The 20627-nt window shown below is 43.8% G+C and overlaps 1 protein-coding gene across 1 annotated transcript in view; it reads right to left on the bottom strand.

The window, feature by feature from the left end:
• The window catches only part of LOC147884384 (exocyst complex component SEC3A-like), a 163918-nt gene extending 146898 nt beyond the window's left edge, over positions 1-17020 (bottom strand). Inside the window, exons 1-6 of the mRNA XM_087398216.1 lie at positions 16684-17020; positions 2479-2552; positions 2223-2303; positions 1994-2061; positions 1728-1830; positions 1167-1312 (exon numbers count right to left, since the gene is read on the bottom strand). Of these exons, the coding sequence (XP_087254342.1) occupies positions 1167-1312; positions 1728-1830; positions 1994-2061; positions 2223-2303; positions 2479-2552; positions 16684-16846 (635 nt within the window). The 5' untranslated portion in view covers positions 16847-17020. The remainder of the gene's footprint in view (positions 1-1166; positions 1313-1727; positions 1831-1993; positions 2062-2222; positions 2304-2478; positions 2553-16683) is intronic.
• Between the last annotated feature and the right edge of the window lie 3607 nt (positions 17021-20627).

The raw sequence follows: 20627 nt of genomic DNA, 5'->3' as shown, positions 1-20627 counted from the left end.
TGAGTCATTCAGATTTAGCCAATCTGAACTAGCCACCATGTGATGAAGACTCTCATGGTTTCAACCAACCTATCAAAATTGAGCCCTTTGTAATTCCAGTAGATTAAATGACAAATGCGTAATAATGTCATAAGTCATAAATTAGAATTCATACCTGCCAAGCACCAGTCTCACAAACCCTCCCTTGCACACCCTTCTAAATAGGGCTAGCACAAGTGGGGTTTCCAAGGATGAGGAGGAATTAATTCCACTCTTTTGAGCAATGACTCTTACGACATTTGGATTGAAAAATTAGAGACAAAATCCCCCTCGCCTCACAAATCCACATACCAAAGGGAGTGCATTTGTATATTATGTGATAATCATGATCAGCCGGCTCCTGATCTCTCCATGCTACTTAGGCTTAACTCTGCTTCCATCATTGACACATCAAATATACAAGATAAATATCTCCAAAGACCATGAAAGACTCAAGATAGAGTAGCTAGAACATGGCTATGAAACTCCATATTTGCCTGACTATTTAACAGAATTACCTGTTCTAGCTTCTCCTACCTTGGACTAGCCATATCATTATATGTATTCATAAGGCAGGCGACCCCATGGACTATGCAGGGGTCCAAAACCACTGTGAATCTGACACAAGATCTGTAGACACAAATGGATGTGCATACAAGGATAATGAGACAAGAAATTTTCAAGCTAGATGATGAGGCAATTTAGGACTCAATGTACAATGGAATACAAAGATTAAGCAAATGCTAAAACAAAGTCCCCAGAAGAACTACCTCAAGGTAATATTGCACATTAGCAACAATGCACAAAAGAGACCCATTGCATATGTATATCAGGTCACAGCCAAAATTTCTCCCTTTGTACCAAGGAAATACACCCACATAATTCAAATATTTGACTATCTAGAGTTTTGAGGCTAGGCACTCCCACTGACGATTCAACAATCTACTTTATAAATCTACTTTCCATACAGCAGATAAGACAGAACTTGGCCCTCTCATCTTATGAATAAAGCTCAATTATGTAAAAATTAGCAGCTTAGCCTCCTCCCGTTAAAGACAATTTTATTGTGAATTTCGATTTTACGATTCTTAAACAATGTCAATAGAGAAAAAAGTCCACAACAAAAGACAAAAGCAGGAGCTACTGACGTGTCAAGGAGAGCCTCCATATCTTCCTCTTCAGCCTTTGAAACAAGATCTCTTTCTACTGTTACACTTAACTCATTAGGACCATCACCAATGGCAACAAATTCAACATCAACAGGTCCCCCTAATGGTAGCGCCTTTGCATTCGCCTGCACGATAAGTTTTGGTTGATTTAGCTAAGTTCTAAAGTCATGATTGAGTTCTAGAGAAGAATCTCCAATACCTTTCTAAAAGCTAGCCCAATATTCTGCTTCTCTTATCACAATACTAAATGAGAAGAGATAACGGCAATAGCTCTACAAAAGAGATACAAAATGACTATGCTGGCAAAGTAGAACAATTAAAAACATCACCAGCAGATCATCTAAAGCATGTTTAAAAGCACACTCTGTCCAAATTCACTGGCTTTACCAATCCAAGCCAAAATATCCATAATGCACTATAATTGCAACTAGGGAAGCAACTTAGTAAATGTTCTTATCAAACAAACCGTCTTTTGATGGGCTGAATGTCTAAAACAGTTTATTCAAATAAAAGCACTTGTTCACAGACAAAGAATCAAACCTGTGCCCAAAGTGCCATCTCCACAACATCCATGCCCACTATCTTTGGCAAGCGGCCCATATTTTCCTTGCATAGCTTAAGTATGCATGTCAGAAATCGATTCCTGCATGTTTAAATATTAGTCAGAGGGCTGCACAACCTGCAAGGCTAATTCTTCTTAGCATAGATGGTTTTGCAAGAACTGATGGACATATACAGTAAACGCCACCGTAAATTAGCTCTTTCAAATATCCAAAATCTATAGGAAGTCCTGCAATCATCTTGACCTATCATCAATGCTGCGCATAGTCCATTGAGGAGGAGCAACACTCTGATTCTTCAAATTATCAAATCCCTGAACATCAAAGAGCTAATCTATCAGCGGAGTAAGGATGGAAACAATATATAACCAAGATAAAAGTGCAGCCAGGAATAGTTTTATACAGCTTTGGCATCTCTGAATATTTAAAGAAAAACTAGGTTTTGTGAGGAAAAGGAGGGAACGAATAGCGAGACCAAAACAAAAGTACAGCCAGCATTGTCACTTTGTACAGCTTCAATTTTTGTCAGATGTTTCAGCTTGTATACTTTGTCTGGCTGTCAGATGAGCAACGATCATAGCATTGTCAATACGAACCTCAGATGCAGCCAAGCAAACTCTTGCAAATGAAAAAGGAAATTTCCAATAGAAGAAAAGAGTCAAGAAATCTAACAGGCTACAACGAACTGCTTCAACCTTGGCCTGCAAAATAATAGTCTAACAGACATCTACCTGAAGTCCAGCAGATGAGATCTTTAATACTTGTAAGTTCACCTTAAAGTTCTGTGTTGTGGCAGATCGTTTGGCTGTAAACAAAAAGCCTATTGGTTAATAAGGTTACTCTTAATACAAACGTACACTCTGCTGAGCAATTCCAAATACAAAAAAAACTTGGAGCCAAACATGAGCCTTTCTATCTCCCAATCTCTGTAAGTTTCTTTTATTTGTCTCCATTGACAACCATATGGTTGTTTTCTTATGCTGACCGATACAAAATGAGACAATCCCCCTATTGATTAATCCCCTCACCGGAGAGTCCCAAGGCCATAAAGAACACCCTGCCACCCTCCCCCTCTTTGCCTCTTCTGCTATTAGCCAGCTTCAGTTCTGCCTTTGGCAGCTGCTCTGTGCCACTATTGTTAGCGCTGGCACTGTGACTCATCCCTGACCATGCTTCCCCTCAACTTCCCTCCCACTCCCCTCTTAATTTTCCAACGATTGGCTGCTTCATCAAGCTCTCACTTGGCGGATTCCATCTGCTAGGGAATGCGATGTTAAGAGGTCCATTGTCTAATTCAGTGAATAAGGATTTCTTCACTACTGTTCTATTTCTTCGAGTTCTTTCTTTAAGCATGGGATGTTTATCCAAACAGTGAGCTAAGTCTGACGATCGGTTGACAACTCTATACTTTCTTGACTGGGCAAGCAAATTTCAATCGTCATCCAACAATTTGTGCATGCTTCCACTAAATGTGGAATATAAATACATTTAGCACAGGATATAATCCAACAATACTTGCCTGAACGGCTGGAAGATCCATGGGTTTCCTCTTCACAAATAAGGTAACTTCCAGGAACACATCCCCTCTTGGCTTTATCCATGCACATAACATGCATACACATAAAAGAAGGCCTTTGGGCTTTCGAAATGATCCAGCCCTTTCTAATGATTTGTCACAAACATATTGCAAGACAATATTTGGAAGTTCTTAGAAATCTTTCTCAAAATACATTGTGGCATTTTTTGGTGACAAATCCTTGATCATTCAAAAAATGATTCTCCAAAAATAGTCTACATGCCAAAAACGTGACTTGCTACTAGAGCTACAAAGAAATAGAAGCTTGATTATGACTTCCAACTTGGCTGGTTCTAAGCACAGGACAAAATGTACCTAAGGCAATAAAAAGGCATCTGTCGGTGTTGAAACACAAGCCCAGTCTCGGCACTTGTCAAAACCTCACCTCAGTTCATCAAGGTAATCAAGCTAGATGACTAGGTCCACCTTCAGCATGCAAATCTTGTGCAGGATGGGTTTGCCGCCTCAAAGGGAACACCGCTTTGCTACAGCTGGCTGTGACAGCGAAATGACAGTAGAACACCCTCCTGTACACTATATGCAACAGCCCGTCCTTATGGTACTCATGATGCCTCTATTGTTTAAGAAAAGGTTTGAATTGGGTTAAAGGAATTTAGAATCATCCCAGAGTCACAAAAAACGTTTTTAGAAACATTTCTAGATTTTGCCACGCGTTTCGTCTAGAAACGGGTTAAAAATTTGTATTTTACATAAATTATACATCAAACATAAATAATTATCTCCAAACTCTCTCTCTCTCTCTCTCTCTCTCTCTCTCTCTCTCTCTCTCTCTGAAAAGAGCTCTCAAATACACACATACACACTGAGCACTCTCAAAAGAGTCAAAAAAAGTAACAGTCTGCACCAGGGTGTTTTGACCAAAGGACTCGCGCTTCACCCGTTTTGGCGATTTCGCCCAGAAACGTTTCTACACGTTTCGCCCAGGCAAAACGCGTTTTCTGGTTACACTGAATCTATGATTGAGTGGAAGTACATTAAAATTTTAGGATAAAAAGCCTTCAAACATTGAATAGAAACTTTATACAGCATAGACAGTCAGCCATGCTTCTTAACCCTTGTTGTCGGTTGTTATACTAAGGAAAAGTTTACTCCTTGTTAAAAATCCCTTACAACATGTTGTCATGGCCAAAGGAACCCTGTTAACCACCAAAGCTCTCCCTGCAATGGAGAGAGATTGGCAGAGCTCCAATGCAAGAGCTTACAGCAAACACAGCAGTCCTTGTTGTCGGTTGTTATACTAAGGAAAGTTTACTTCTTGCTAAAAATTCTTTACAACATGTTGCCTTGGCCAAAAGAACATGTTAACCACCAACGCTCTCCCTGCAATGGAGAGAGATTGGCAGAGCTCCAATACAAGAGCTTACAGCAAACACTTTCAACGTCCAAAGTGCAACAAAAACCCAAGGTCTCACCTCACGTGAAAGAAATTGTCTCAATATAGAAGTCCACTAACCTATGCCAGTTAATAGGAACACCCAAGGCTAAGCAATGACTATCCAAGCGAGAACGCTCCCTCTCAAGACTATCAACAAATCCCTCTAAAAAAAGGATGGAGTTGTCTCCAAACTCGAAATCCAATAATTCCATTCAAGCGTTCCCTCTAGTAAAGCGTGTTTGTGCTGTCAATTCATAGTAAATTTGGAACCTATGAAAGTACATCCCAAATATACATATGATTTGACTATCCCAACCAACTCCCCTAAGAATAGAAATGCCTTGCATTGAAGCTGAGCGTCATTAGTGTTTGAGAGTGTGTAAGATTAGGACATCCTCGGCATATAGCATGATAGGTATGGAAGACCGCGCCAAGTCGAGGCTCCGCCTCCTCGTGAAAAAAGAGGTCAGCTCATCAATGTACAAATCAAATAGGGTGGGGAATAGGGGGTATCCTTGTTTTGCCCCAATGGTGCTGCTCACCTCCAGTGTCATGTGCACCCAGCCGCCACATCCTATGGAATATCTAAGGCTCGAAGTCATGCCATGAGGCAACCTATGGTACTAAATTGAAGTCTTCCAAAAGTCCACAAAGTAGCAATATACTCTCTGTTTCCAGTGTCTGGCCTCCTCTATGATGGCTGTGAGAGTGAAGATGTGGTCTAGTATTGATCGGACACGTCTCAAACTTGACTGGCCAGTGGTTCGGATGTCCTCTCTCTCAACGCACTCACTGATATGTATCTCAAGAGCTGATCCATATACCTTCGCCTTGCATGTGTCCATGGGATCTCTTGCTTTGTGAATAAGTATGATGGTGTTCGTGCTTCAAGAAGTGGGGGAGCTTGTATAGAAGGCTTCATTGAACAACATGGCTAGGATTGGAGCAAGCACCCCCAACGATGGGTTAGGAGTTTTGCTTGAAGGCCCTCTTGATCCTTAGCCTTCCGTTTAGTAGCTTCTTGATGACCTCTTTCAAGAGGGTTGTTGGTGAAGAAAGTGTGATGTGGAGGTATGTCTTCTAGGTCGGGCTTGGTTTGATTAGGAATGTCATGCAGCGTACCTAAATAAACTTTCCAGAGACTGTCTTGAAGGAGACGTGGTAATCTCCTTTCCAAGAACTTCACCCAAATTGTTTTGGACTTACTGCTATACAAGATACTTAAGACCTATTGTTCGTGACAGATAAGAAACTGTTGTTTCTTGCGTTGCACTGAACATTGATCCTCTTTTCTAATACGATCCTTATCCAAGTATCCTTGTTTGGTCTCAAAGTGCAAGTGTTGCCTAAGCACTTTACCCTCACTATCATACCAACCATTCTGAGGTACTGACCCTTCAGGTGGATTTCTAGTGCTTTTTCTGAGTAGGGGAATGAGTGTTGGGCTGCTATGTGAAGGGAATTCGTAAGGAGAAGGGCTTTGGCATCGATATGTGGCTCATCTTCTATGCTCTCTAAGAGAGGGTCACCCGATAACTACCATAGATGTCGTCAAAATCACATTGATGGTATGTTGCAGGAGGTGGTCCTATGTGTGTCCTGTATGGATTGGGGGAGTGATCAAAATCATATTGGTGGTATGTTGGAGAAGGTGGTCCTATATGTGTCCTGTATGGATCAAAGGATAGGTGGGTGTGGTCTGCTTCTGGGATAAAGGGGTCACAATAAGTTCAAAAATCTCTGACATGAAGGAAGGAGATCCCATGACATAGTCCACTACACTATGGCTACCTGTGCATGGGAGGCATCTGTATCTCTATGACCCTAGCCACTTCTATAGTTTATTATACATGAGCAGCTCACGAGTGATTAAATACCTTCCATATTGTGCAACAGTGGACCCAATGTATGTGTCCTCTAGCCTACATTTGCACTCTCCAAGAAGGAGATCTAGCTATGCTGAGGCATCATCTTGGAAATGGAAATGGAAATCTAAAATCTCTAACTTGTGTGTCCTTGATCCTAGCTTTGAAGTCCCTAATGAGTAGGCCCTCTCCTGCTGCATGTGACTCTAAATGTCCTCATACAGTGCCAAGAATGTTGAGATCTCCCCTCTCCTAAGGCGGTCCAGGCATAGTTAGATGTCCATGGCAAGAACTCGCATACTATAATGTGTACATCTACGGTTTGAGGTCTCCTAATTGAAATCCACATACATTTGGGATACTCATCTATCCGAATAACTATGATGTATGCCTGGAGACAAGAGAGAAAAAGCACTACCGTTCTTTCTACAGAGCATCGCCGCCTACACATATATGGGAGTACTTTGGCATGATCTTCATGATAAGACTAGTGATGCTGCAGGCCTGACTGAGCAAGGGGTACACTGTGGTTGCCAAGCTAGAGCAGCACTGCTTTCACTCCCACTTCGAAGATCCCTGGACCAAGTCTCTTCTCTCTGATTCCTTTCTGCGCCCAATGGGTATGTATGGTAGTCCGTGGTTGGGGGTCTGATCTATTAGAGGTGTGCTAGGCTCGAGTGGAGAGGCTCTAGGTTTTCTTATTGACATGGATGATCCACAGTAAGCCATCAGTTCTACACCATATCAATTTAGTTGAGTTTGGGATCTCCCCACTCCAGCTTGATGCATCAGCTCCACCGAGTCGGGGATTTGAAGTCCTTGACCTTAGGCCGGTGCAAGTTACCATGGCCGGCCTTATTTGCATCCATAGCAATAGTAGCTTGGGGTGATCAAAGATGTTGGTATGCCTGTACTTGCAAATGGTTTGCGAGTCTCGAACTTCACATGAATAGAATGCCTCCCTTTCAGTACGGCCTCAAGGCTCCCTCTATCCCGCTCACATATCACGAGGCTAACCAAGTCATTATACAGCTACACACATACAAAACTTGGATATTCCCTAGCGAGCTTCCTATGAAGTTCGGCTTCTTACAGAGATCACTGTCTATGTATATCAGAGGAGGACTTCAGCAACCACCAGGCTACACAAGGATCCACCTCCCCCACAATCTAAGGATTTCAATAGAGCAGCTCCCGGATTCCTCACACTGATTACGCGTTGAGACTGGATGGGTTGAGGCATCCCTAGAGATGGCCACATCTGCACCCTAGGTGATCTGCAGGAGATTGAATCAGAGGAGCACTTTGCTTTCAAACATCCTATGTACAATGAGATCCAAGGCCATCACCCCTACCTTTTTAGGGATGGATTCGGTCACCTCTCCATCGTCCAGGTCCAACTGGATCAGAGACCATGTTCAAATGGATGCTGTACTTTAGAAGGGGACAGTACAAGATTACACAGGCTATCGGTATGTGCCTTGATGAGGTGCATGGTTTGCTTTCAGAGCAAGCACACAGGCAGTATGGCAATCTGGTATGTACTTGATGTTCTTAATTTGAGCCTTTATAGCATGTTGTGCAGAGAATCTGCTCTTCATCTGTCTCAAGTCATGCGAGATTGGAAGGAATTGGCCTTCTTCGAAGGCAGAAGGGGAAGTGTGGGTGATGCTTCAAATCTCGGACACACATTGCTGGAAGGTGACGGACAAGGTGTACTAAAGCCAGAAGAGTTCTTGCTTCAGAGCTTTGTGAGAGTTCGTGGTCCAAGTTATCTGGAGATTACCATTTGGTACGGACCTTACCAAAGGAAGGACGGGTTGAAACAGACCCTCAGAGCATGGTGCCTGGAAGACTCCAAGTACTCATTATGAGGGGGACAACTGGAGGATCGTCTGACGACGAGGAGACTTCGAAGAGGAAGCATAAGAAGAAGTGCCTCTACTATGATATGCCAGGACATTTTGCAAAGGACTGCAGAAAGAAAAAGGCGGATCAGAAAAACAAAAAGGAGTCCAACTCAAATTCAGAAGGAGAGGCCAAAGCAAATGTGGTAATCAAGGAGTTGTTCCTGGTGACATCACCGAGTGTTACCGAGGTCAGATATGTTGATCCAGAAATCACAGTGAGGATGTCTGACATAAAGATGTGGGTCAATGAGGAGTCAGATGCCTTTGTGAAGGTGAAGGACAGCATGCAGCGCTTGGTACCTTCCAGGTGCGTGGCTGTTGACACTAACACGGGGGTGGATTCCACGGAGGGCCCTGGGGTCTCATGGTCAGATGGATGCTGTACTTCAGAAGGGGACAATAAAGGATTACACAGGCTCTTGGTGGGTGCCTCGATGAGATACATGGTTTGCTTTCAGGGCAAACACACAGGCAGTACAACAGTCTGGTATGTACTTGATATTTTGCATTTGAGCCTTTATAGCATGCTGTGGAGAGACTCTGTTCTTCATTTGTCTCAGGTGATACGAGATTGGAAGGAATTGGCCTTCTTCGAAGGCAGAAGGGGAAGTATTGGTGCTTCTTCAAATATCGGACGCAAATTGCTAGAAGGTGATGGATAAAGAGTACTGAAGCCAGAAGAGTACCTGCTTGAGAACTCAGCGAGAGTTCATGGTCCAGGTTATCTGGAAATATTCATTGGTTGCAGACCTTGCCAAAGGAAGGACGGGTTGAAACAGACCCTAAGAGCATGGTGCCTGGAAGACTCTAGGTTGTTCACTCATTATGAGGGGGACAACTGGAAGATCGTGACAGCTGGATTGCTTGAGTTCGAAGGCGGGAAGGTGACTGAAGGAGGTGGTGCCAAGAGGTGCTACCAGAGATGGACCTGTGTACCAAGATGGTGTGCGAAAGCAGAACCAGACCTGATGGAGCACGAGCCACTGGATGAAAAGCTAGGAAAAGATTTTGACATCGAAGTGTTCCACAGGACTACAACCACGGAGTTACTGGAGCATCGTCATTGACGTGTTGGCATTGGGCTGAGATGTGTGAGTGAGAGGGGGTGTTGGAATGGTCACCTCCCCATCTGTAAGCCCCCAAATGAGGAGAGCATGGGGGAGGGAGACCTAGGGCAAGATGTGCCCAAGAGAAAAAGAAGAGAGGGGGCTGCCACATCGGCAGCACCTCACATCAAAGAACATGGAAGGTACCCGGAGCTAGGATTAATCTGCAGCAGCAAAAGGCGAAGCAGTAGCCAGCACAAGGGACCCAGAATAGGAGGCGATCACATGGCGCTGACATCTGCAGGGTGTACTGCTCTGTACACTGCTGTAAAAGGGCCTGGTAGAGACGCAATGATGGCAGGATGTGCAGGATGGATAAGCGCAGATGTGGAGCAGGTTTTAGGCCTGTTGGAGGCCCTGGTTTAGGGCTGGAGAGTGGGCACCCAGGTGTCCAGAAGCAGCAGCAAGGAGGGCTGCAAGGGACCGACCCTGGGGGGCATATTTATAGCCCACACAGGTTGGCCAGGCAGGGTTATATAGGGCTGGGCCCTTGCCTAGATTGGAGGGCCAAAGGCCCTAGAAGTGTGGGCCCAAAAAGCCCCGGGTTGTGAGCCCTTATAGGGCTGGACCAGCCACAGACTGGTCGGCCAGTTTGCTGCAGGCTGGTCGGTATTTTTGCCAGCCCTTGGGGCCCTATAAAAGGAGGTCCTTGAGGCCTCACTTCTCATCACTTGCAGCAGCAAACAGCCAGCAGATAGGAGGAGCAAAGGAGCTTCCCTTGGGCCTATGTTCAGGAGGTGAAGGGAGCACAAGGAGCTGCAAACTAAGAGCTGAGAGAGCTGCCCACCTAGGCTGGTGCAAAGACAGCAAGGTGAAAGGGATCTGGACGGATAGTCTACAAAAGCTCGAGGTGGAGCACGCAAACTCGAGTCTAGAGATAACTGGCTGATAGGAGAAGGACCTTGTGGTAAGATCAAAGGAACACACCATTGGTGGGACTCTGGATCTATATCTTTTGCATTGTGTCCATAGTTTTGGACGGAAATATATTTTGGTGGTTTCTCTATCTGGCTGGTTCATTGTCTATTGATGAGTCTGCACATCTAATCTATGTGACACACATTAAGTAAAGAAGTTTGTGATTCCACACCCCACACGCACACTGTGTGAGCTCCTGGGCATTACTATAAGTCTTCCGCTGTGCGTACCCTCTATTGGGTCATTTCTAACACCTGTGTACCAGGATGGTGTGCGGAAGCGGAACCAGACCTAGTGGATCAGGCTCCACTGTATGAAAAGCCAGGAAAAGATTTCGACATCAAAATGTTCATAGGACTACGACCAGGGAGTTATTGGAGCATCGTCATCGACGTGTTGGCATTGGGCCTAGATGTGTTGGTGCGAGGGGCTGTTGTAAAGGTCACCTCCCCATTTGTAAGCCCCCATATGAGGAGAGTATGGGGGAGGTTGACCTAGGATCTGATGGATGGCCACATGGGAAGCAAGATGGCTGCCGTGGGAGTCAGAGAGATCAAAGGTGCCTTGCAATGGACAGGTATGAGGGCAGGCATATGGACTGCATCAGGCCTGGAACAGGGCAAGAAGATAGCGCAGTAATGGCAGGGTATCCCAGGAAAGAAGGCTAGCCAAGTGGCGGAGCTTGTGGGCAGGAAGACGACCTGCAGCAAGCACTGTACATGGCGAATGGTAGGGCTGGTCACAGCCAGCCTACCAGGCCTGGAACACGGCTAGATAGATTATGGGGGGCTGGACCCCTCAAGGTTTAGAGGGCATGTGCCCTGGTTTTATAGCCCCACAGGGCAGTGGGGAGGCAGGCCACAAGTCAGCCTGTATAGGGGCTATGCCCCTGCCTTAAAGTGTCCATGGAAAAGAGAGCCCCAAAGGGGCATTTATAGCAGACCACGTCAGGGCCTGGTCGGCCTGTTTGAGTCAGTCATAGGCAGCCTGACTCTTCGGCTTTTGCAGCCCCCTGAGGGCCTATAAAAGGAGGGCCTCCACGCCCTCATTCACCATCATCTGGAGCAGCCTTCACACAAGCAGCAAGAGCAGTCTTCCACCCATCTTGGAGCCTATACCTTGGAGGACCAAGAGACCTGGAGAAGCTGCAGACTGAGCTGGAAGGGTTGCCGACCTTGGCTGATCTATAGGCAGCAAGGTGGAGAAGATCATTTCGGATAGAAAGTCTGCTGACGCTCGAGGTGGAGCACGCAGGCTCGAGTCTAGAGATTTCCTGTAGATAGTAGAAGTACCTTGTCGTAAGATCAGAGGACCACACAATTGGTGGGACTTTGGATCTATCTCTTTTGTATTGTGTCCATAGCTTTGGACGGAAATATATTATTTTGGTGGTTTCCATATCTGGCTGGTTCATTGTCTATTGATGACTCTGCACATCTATGTGATGCACATTAAGTAAAGAAGTTTGTGATTCCACACCCCACACACTGTGTGAGCTCCTGGGCTTTTCTATCAATCTTCTGCTGTGTGTACCCTTTGTTGGTCCATTTCTAACACAGTTTCCACAGTTTCAGTTCAAGAAGTCGGGCAATAGCCTCACTTAGGTCTACCACCAAGGGAGGCCCTCAACTTCCACAATTAGCTCCTAGGGATCTTCCATCCTTCGGAACATCTCAGCAGTTGCAGTCAATGAGTCCCTTGGGTGTACCACTAAGGTCATTCAGTTCCTGTAGTAAGTTTAAGTCAGTTTAGTACAAGCAATAGTCATCAGTCAGTCCAAGTATTGCAGACAGGATCATCAAGGACTGCTTATGGAGTGGTCTGACATCCGTCATCGAAAGGAGTTCGTAGAGTTCCATACATGCTTCAGCATCATCAAGGTACTCCAACATCGCGTAGCGCATGCCCTTAGCCTTGGGTTTTGCGTATGGCACAGGAAGTTGACTTCAATATTCGCCTTGGTTTGTGCGGATGTTCATGTGTTCCTAGAGGAGGTGGATGGAAGGCTTCTTCAAGCAGGTCATTTGTGTGAGAGTCGGCATCAGGTGGTCAGGCCGCCAAAGTCCACAGGCCACAGCGGAACAGTTCGGGTCACTAGGGCAAAGCATTGCAAGGTAAACTTAGCAACAAGTTCAGTAAAGGGGAATGTCACGTGCATCAGTACCAAGGACAGGTGGCAGTGACAACCGGCTGCACTGTCAGGAATTCACGGAGCAGTTAGGGGACCATTTTGTTCAGCATATCCACATAAGCGGGGGGGCAGAGAACCAAGGCCAACATAGGCACCATTGTGTGTAGTATCGGCAGGGTCAATCATCGCCAAACAAGGCAGCAAAGGACAGTCACCTTACGGGACCATGTCGGCCTGGTTAGGCTGACCAGGTCGGTTGGTCAACCAGTCAGCCAGGTCAGCTAGTTGGCTGGATCAAGCCGGTTGACCCGGTCGGTCAACTGTCTGACCCAGGCCCTTAGTTCCAGCAGCCAAACCTGCCATTCAACTCAGGCTTCAGTGCAGCATCCCTATCCGGATTTCTGACCCTCAGCCTCAGCATCCAATCCATGCAGCAGTACCAGTAGTCAGTATTTCAGCATCAGTTCATCATCGTGCAGCCAGGAGCAGCATCGGGAAGGCATCAGCTTAGATCTAGCCGGCCTCCCTCAGTCCAGCTTTTCATCAACATTCATTGCACTCTACATCAGCATCTAGTCAGCAGCATCACAACATGAGTCCGACATAAACCAGGATCCAATGGGGCATCATTGTAATCAGTTCGCAGCATTCGTGTTAGTAATTGCACATTGCGAAGCATGACATTGTGTGCCTTGTGTAAGATTTGCATTTTCTTCTCTCTCCCTATCTCTCAATGCTATCTAAGTATTTAATTCAGTCAGTCTAAGCTAGTTTACTGCAGTCAAAGTCCTCTGCATGTTACATTGGTATCAGAACTCAGATGACTTTGGGGACCTGACCATAGGAAACCATAAACTCCATCACACAGAGCAAGGACTAGCTACTTGACATCCCCATCGACATCATCAACGCCCCCACAATAGTGTGGACCATAGTATAAATAGATGCTCTCACATATACAGATCCAAACACCCACACATACTATTACTCCAAAAAGTTGTATGGCAAGTCCATTGATGAGATTGTTCAAGGCAGCACAATTAACAAGCAACTCTAATCATAACGGGCTAAGAGAGCACTCCAAGTTATTCCACTTCTTAGAAATATCTTGAAAGAAGACACATGCATTGGATGAATCCAAAAGCATAACCAAGAGTTCAAGTGGTATAAAATAAGTCCTAATATGGGTTTCTCCATTGGCCGAGTCATTGAGCTTCTGAATGCTATAAAACAAAGGCTGATATGGGTGAAGGTACTTTTGCAAGCAAAGGCATAGATGCATGAGATTTTCTATGAGAAATTCACTCTACACGTGGCTTTTTTCAAAATCCTTCCATTCCAGTATCCACCATGCCTAACATCATTGTCATTGTTAGATGAAGTTTTCCATCTTTGTGTCAAGATCTATGGACACAATAGACATTTTCATTTGAAGTGGAAATGTGCTTTTTTTGTAATTAACTATAAACATCTAGTTTCTCTGAGAAACATGTCTCTATTTCACCAGCCTTGGGGCTGGCCTTTGCTGCTTCTTGGGCTCAGACCAAGATCAAACCCGCCCTCCCCTAGCAGCACCTCTTTAAGTCCCCAGGGCTGCTCAATCAATCCCCTTTTTGAGCCCCTACAGGGCCTTTCTCTTTCAATCCCCCACCCCTTTTTCTTCTCCCCCCTTTTCTATTGGAATGGTCACCTCCCCAACTGTAAGCCCCCATATGAGGAGAGAATGGTGGGGGTGAACCTAGGCAGAAAAGATAAGGGAGGGGGCTGCCACATGGGCAGCACCTCACAGGGAAAGGACAGCCATAAGGGGCTGCCACATGGGCAGCACATGACCTGTCATTTGGGCAGCACAGCAGCCTGTCAGAGGTGCTTAAAGGTCTGTCTGTACTGACTGGAACAGGCCTCGAATAGAGGTGGACAGGTAGCGCTGGTGTGCAGACCTGGGACACGAGACGCAACTGTACGGAGCAGGGTACAAGGCCGTACAGGGCTGAATGAGGCCTGTTGGAGCAGCAAAGGAGGCTGCCATGAGGCAGGGACCTGCCTTTATATAGGCTGGGCAAGGGCCTTGATTGGAGGGCCAAGGCCCTAGAAGAGTGGGCCCAAGAGGCCCCGGTTTGTGAGCCCTAATAGGGCTGGACCATTGGTCGGCCAGGTTGGGGCAGGCTGGTCGGTTTTTGCCAGCCCCCTTGGGGGCCTATAAAAGGAGAGGCATTTGGCCTCATAACAGGTCATGAATACAGCTGTCCTAATCCCAACACCATGTACAATGCCATTGAAAATTGGGCTTTACAATGTGGACAAATAGATCTAGTCGGCAAGTAATCTACTAGACAATAAAGATGAAATTTGTGGCCGCAAGGCAGAGAATAATAGCTAGTTGAGTTATCAAACAACCACTGGCATATTGGGCACAAACAATTGTTTGGAATATCGGAGGGAAGGGGTTGCACGGCATATGGTTGAGAAGATGGATGCCAACAAACAGCTAACTGCACTTCCATGCTTGCATCTCCGATCGTGAAGTTTTTGTCCTTCACTCAGACGCTCCGAGGTTTTTGCTCAGAAAAGGATCACCCCTCAAACACTTGGAGCTCCTTAAAAATGCCGGTTGCTGTGATTTTTCCCCTCCTTGCTCTCTCTCCCTGCTAGTGCTTGCTGTCTATCATGTTCTCCCTTGCCGTGTCCTGATGCTACATACTTCTTCACATTGATGTTAGCTCCTTGTCATTCAGAAACTGAAGGACCTATCAAAGATGATTCTGATTCTGTGCAGGATCCTTCGAAATGATCACGATGTCATCTAGAACACACTTACCGATGAGGTTCTTGAAGAGCAGCAACATCATTTTGTTGGCTGCAGTTCTCTGTGCGGATTGCTGACATATGGATGTCTTCATAGTGGATACGGATCTAATGATATCCAGTCTTCATGACAATTTTGCAAAACCTTTAGAAACATCTTGGCTCCATTGATCCATTTAAAGATGAAGTCAATTTGCAGCACAAGGGACCGTCTCTTGACGGGCTTTCCAGTTTTTGTGAAAAGTGGAATACATCTTATGGATCCATGTGGCTCATAGGAAGACAAATGCTGAGTTACTACTTCTCTTGGTCCACTGGCATACAAGACATTGAATAATTTTCAAACTTCATCCTTATTTTCCTTTCTATAGAAACTATGTGTAATGACAAAAGCAACAACTCTATGTCATGTTTATGTATTGTTATGGGAGTGGTACATCTTGAGCTCCCACTGCAAGAAAAACCAAGACTCGTTAATAAAATTGGCGCCTTGAGGATTCCTTTGGCTTTTATGAGAACTGGGTCAAGTGATGCAAAAGGCAGAAAACACGGGTTGATCCGAAAGTACAAGTATCAATCAATTTGGAAGACCTCACTCATTCAACATTGTGTAGTAAGCACAAAAGGAGAGAAATTAGTGTATAACTAAGAGGTCTCTAGCACATCGCTCACTTCCACGCAAAGATGACATAACCGGCATGGCTCAAATAGACCTTTTCAAAGCACAAACCTAGAATTCAAGGTTAACACAAACAATTGTGCCCGTAACTCATTTGGGAAGGAAATGCAACCTCGAGCCCAAGCGTGAAGGCCTGCTTAAACTTGCGTAGACAATTACACAAGATAGCACACACATACACCTTGCACTAGTCTGACCTTTGTCTAGCGAGACCAGAGAACGAAAATTACGGATGATAAGAAGGGTCCAATGCCATTTCGGCTACCGATCAAAGAATGCGAATGAGCTACCATCAAGCTCGGGGACTTTGAAATGAATTGAGTTATTGTTGTGGCTCAAAGACTACATTTTTCGCCTGTCGACGGGTAAGTTTCTTATCAATATATTGCCCAACTATGACGATAGAGAGCGTGATATAGTCAAAAGCACAATGTATTCTCATTTAACTGAGATATATGAGCACATCGCCCTTCAGTCCTGGATTTCCAACGCCTAATTTAACAGACAGATCTTTGAGTTTCACGCTTTTGATAAACTATGAAAATATTACCAGTAAGAGCCAGAATTCTCTGTTTAGAGGGGAGACGTGTTCTGCGTGCCGAGACCCCCCATAGGCCGTGGCTTTTGGACACTCTACAGGCCATGAGCACAGTGCTATCGGAATCCTGAAAGACTGATTCCACGGATTTGAGCAGATCTGCATCGTCTCCCATCCTGATTTCGTCTTGGTGTTTGTCTAGCGTGAGGATGGATGGAAGAGCAATTGATTATAACGCTTTTGATCGCAATGGACGAGCTCGGAACCTGTGTTCCAGCAAATCAGCGTCTGCTACAGTGCTCTTCCAGAGCAATTCTCTCTTGCATCGATGCATTTGATGGATCGACGGCAGTCCTGCTGAAAACTCTTATCTACGAACATCATGGAGTTAGAGATCTCTAATTAAGCTTAGGAATCAGATCTCTTAGGAGAACGACTCTCCAGAGCATGTTATCCCCTAAGCACCTTTTTTGGCCTGCCCCTCGGGTAACCTATGAGGAAGTTTATTCGAGCGTGTTTTTCAAGAGATTTAAAAAATTGTATTTCTTTAGGTTTATTTTCACTAGAAGTAGATCCCTTTATCATAAAAACATACAGAATTGTCACTCATTCAACATAAATTTTCTTCTTTATAGACCCTTTGTACCCCTATTATTACATTATAAAACTGTTGAAAAATAATTCCTTTAAGAAACATCCCTCATAACCACTCTCAATGTAATAATATTATACGTATATAATTACTTATTAAACACATTTATATCAATATGACAAAAGTTTTCTAAAATTTTAATAGCATAAATAATAAGATATTTATGAATATGTTTTCTAAAGAAGTTTAAATTACTATAAATAAGTATTAACTTGGGCTTACATATCACTCTCATAAAATACATGTAATATTTAATATTGTATATGCAAGATATTCCAAAATATAACCCCATTGATATGCTAAAATGGGGTTTTCCGATCAATTTGAGTGGCTGAATGACTATATTTGGACATTGGATGTGAAAGTTATGCCACTTTTAAAAGTGTTGTCCATGGTAGTTTCGCGAGCGAAACTACCTTGGAAGACCTACTTTAAAGGGGTTTCGCTGGTGAAACTACTTTGATGGCTTACTTCAATGAGGTTTCTTTGGATAATCCCTTTCATAAGGCTAGGTTGAGAGAGAGTTTTCAATGTCACCCCCTATTAAGTAACAGTTGTAAGAAGGATTATAAGGGAATTTTCGTTAAGAAGTCTACTCTACATGTGGGTTTCTTCAAAAGCCATCCCATTATGTTACCATTCCCAAAGGTTTATGTAAAGATTTGTGTATAAAATAGGCATTGCTATAATACTTTGCATATTTCTAAGTGAAACTATGTTTTGTTCCGAGTTATTTTTGCCATATTTTTATACAGTTGGAAGCTTTTTTTTCCTTCGCTTAGATGCTCAGAAGATTTCGCTCGAAAAATGCTCGTCCCCGCCTTAGGAACAACAATGCAATTTGGGCAAAGCAAAAATTAGGCATTTTTAGATTTTTTTGAAAGTGCATTTTCCCTATTGAACAATATGTTGATATATGGCTGCTCTTCTACATTGGACTTAAATGAAGACTTTAGAGTGGTTGGCTCTCTCTCTCTCTCTCTTGCAGTCTTCCTTCACACCATTTCCAGTGGATTCCTTTTTGTTTGCTTTTTTTAATCTTGGGCAGGCCTTATGAATGATTAAATATCATTCACCTTGTTTTTACTAGGGATGCAAATTGAAATGTATAAAACAAGTGAATACAAGTACTCATTGAGCACTCCTTAGGTTCTGCCAGACGCAAACGATTGTCAAGATGAATGGATGGTTAATTTGCAACACTTTTCATGGAAGCCAGTGCATAGAAGCATTGGAAATTTTGAATGCTAAAATGCAACAACTTGCAAATGCAAAGAGATTTGCAAACTCTGTGTATGTGTGAGAGAGAGAGAGAGAGAGAGAATTCTTACCCAAAAAAAAGTGTGTGTTAGAGTGTGTGTGTGTGAGAGAGAGGGAGAGAGAGAGATTTCACCCAAAAAAAAAGTATGTATGTGTGTGTGTGTGTGTGTGAGAGAGAGAGAGAGAGAGCTCTTGCCAAAAAAAGTGTGTGTGTGTGTGTGTGTGTGTGTGTGTGTGTGTGTGAGAGAGAGAGAGAGAGAGATTAAACCATAATAGAAGGGGGCCACTTGGCACTTTTTTACAAAAGTATTAGTTTAGCGCTGCCTGGAAGTTAGTGTTCATAAGGGTTTAGAGGACATTCCCGTAACGAACGTAGAAATAGGCAGCGTTTTTGGATGGTATCATGGGAACATCTCAAATTTGTTGGAGAAATCGAGTTAACACCCGACGTTTCAGCCAAAGCGTAAGAAAAGCAATAGCGAAGCCTTGCAAGACATTGGCTGGAAGGTCCCAAAATCCACTCTGAGCCTATTTTCACGGCTAACTTCACCATTTTTCATGAAGTTAGCCGTGATTTTAGAGGCCTGCCTTATAGCCGAAGCACCAGCGATTTGTACGGAGGATTTCTATAATCTACGTCCCCATAGAAATAGGGAGTCTAAATCTTTAACATGGGAATGCCTCCTAAACCTTGGTGTCCTAGCTTGGTGGTCAAAATGGGTGAGTGTTTATAGGGTGTGCATGAGTTCGACCCTAGTTATGGACCTTCCGCCCACTCGTCAAGGGCAATGTGCCCCTTGATAGGACCAAGTGATGGAATGTTACTTAATATTTTCATTAAATACTTTGTAGGATCAAGACTAAATCTAAACTATACACTCTTTTGAAAGTCCTCATTATGAATTTCTACTTGGGACCACTTTATGTATAATATAACTTGTACCAATGGATATGGAACTATGCTGTTAAGGGCCTTCCCCACCTACCTTCATGTAATACTAGTAAAGTTAACATAACTACTTCAGTCACATTAAAGTTAACCTTAAAATGCTTGGAACATTTGGGGCACTTAGCAATGAGAGGTCAGCAAGTCCCACCAGCGGCCACTCTTGTCACCATTTAGCAAGATATCATCTATACCGCATGAGCCATTTGGGAGCATGACACGTCGGGATCTAGGGCGACCACAAAGAGGCGACAACATTTTTGCAAGGCTTTGCCTGCATGCATTTTTTATGTAGTTACAGAGCTAGGTATTCATTACATATACAGTCCTCCACCTTGTTTGTTAGCCCCTATTCCTAGGCAATGAGTTGGGTTCTCTATAAATAGGTTGGTTTTTCAGATAGTCCATTTTTCTCTTTACTTCCCACAATCAGCATCTCTCGGATTGCTAATTTTTATGGTTTGTTTTTCGAACATTAATATAAAGTTCTTATCTCTGGAAGAAAAGAAAAGATAACCAATTTCATCGGTAACCATTATATGATGCATAAAAATAATTTTGGAGCTTTTTTTCTCATAAAATGATATATCTTTACACTATGATATCCATTCTATGAGCAATGGCTTCTCTTCAAATGAGTACTCATCTTGTATAGTTTCAATTTAGTTTAAAATCCTTAACCAAATTCCTAAGTAAAGTAGCACTCCCCAATGCCCACCTTTTAAAACCAACATGTATCCGTTCATAAAAGGTCCTTAAACTGCCTATTTCTGGGGGGTTACATTTTCAAGCATCTTTCACATGTGGTTAAGAGATTTAGGACCCTTTCCAACCTACAATTTGGTTATATTAGTGAGCAATTTATGTTAAGTTAAATATAACCTTAACAAGGGAATTACATTCCCATTGGTACTCAATATAGGACCAGTTAAGGATTTAAAGGGAAGTGTGCATTCCCCATGCATTCTGATTGGAATTCAAGGGGGTCTAATTATGTTAAGGGCCTACTCCTTTTACCGATTAGGGAGCACTAGTTAAGGCAGTCCATATTGTGTTCACATAGGGTTCACATAAGTGTGCATTGCCATTGGCATGTAG

This window comes from Dipteris shenzhenensis, chromosome 27, assembly GCF_047967505.1.
Source record: "Dipteris shenzhenensis isolate YYH24624 ecotype China chromosome 27, Dip_SZ_1.0, whole genome shotgun sequence".
Taxonomy (NCBI): domain Eukaryota; kingdom Viridiplantae; phylum Streptophyta; class Polypodiopsida; order Gleicheniales; family Dipteridaceae; genus Dipteris; species Dipteris shenzhenensis.
Note: the sequence above shows the minus strand (reverse complement) of the source record. Positions and strands in the feature narration are given on the sequence as shown.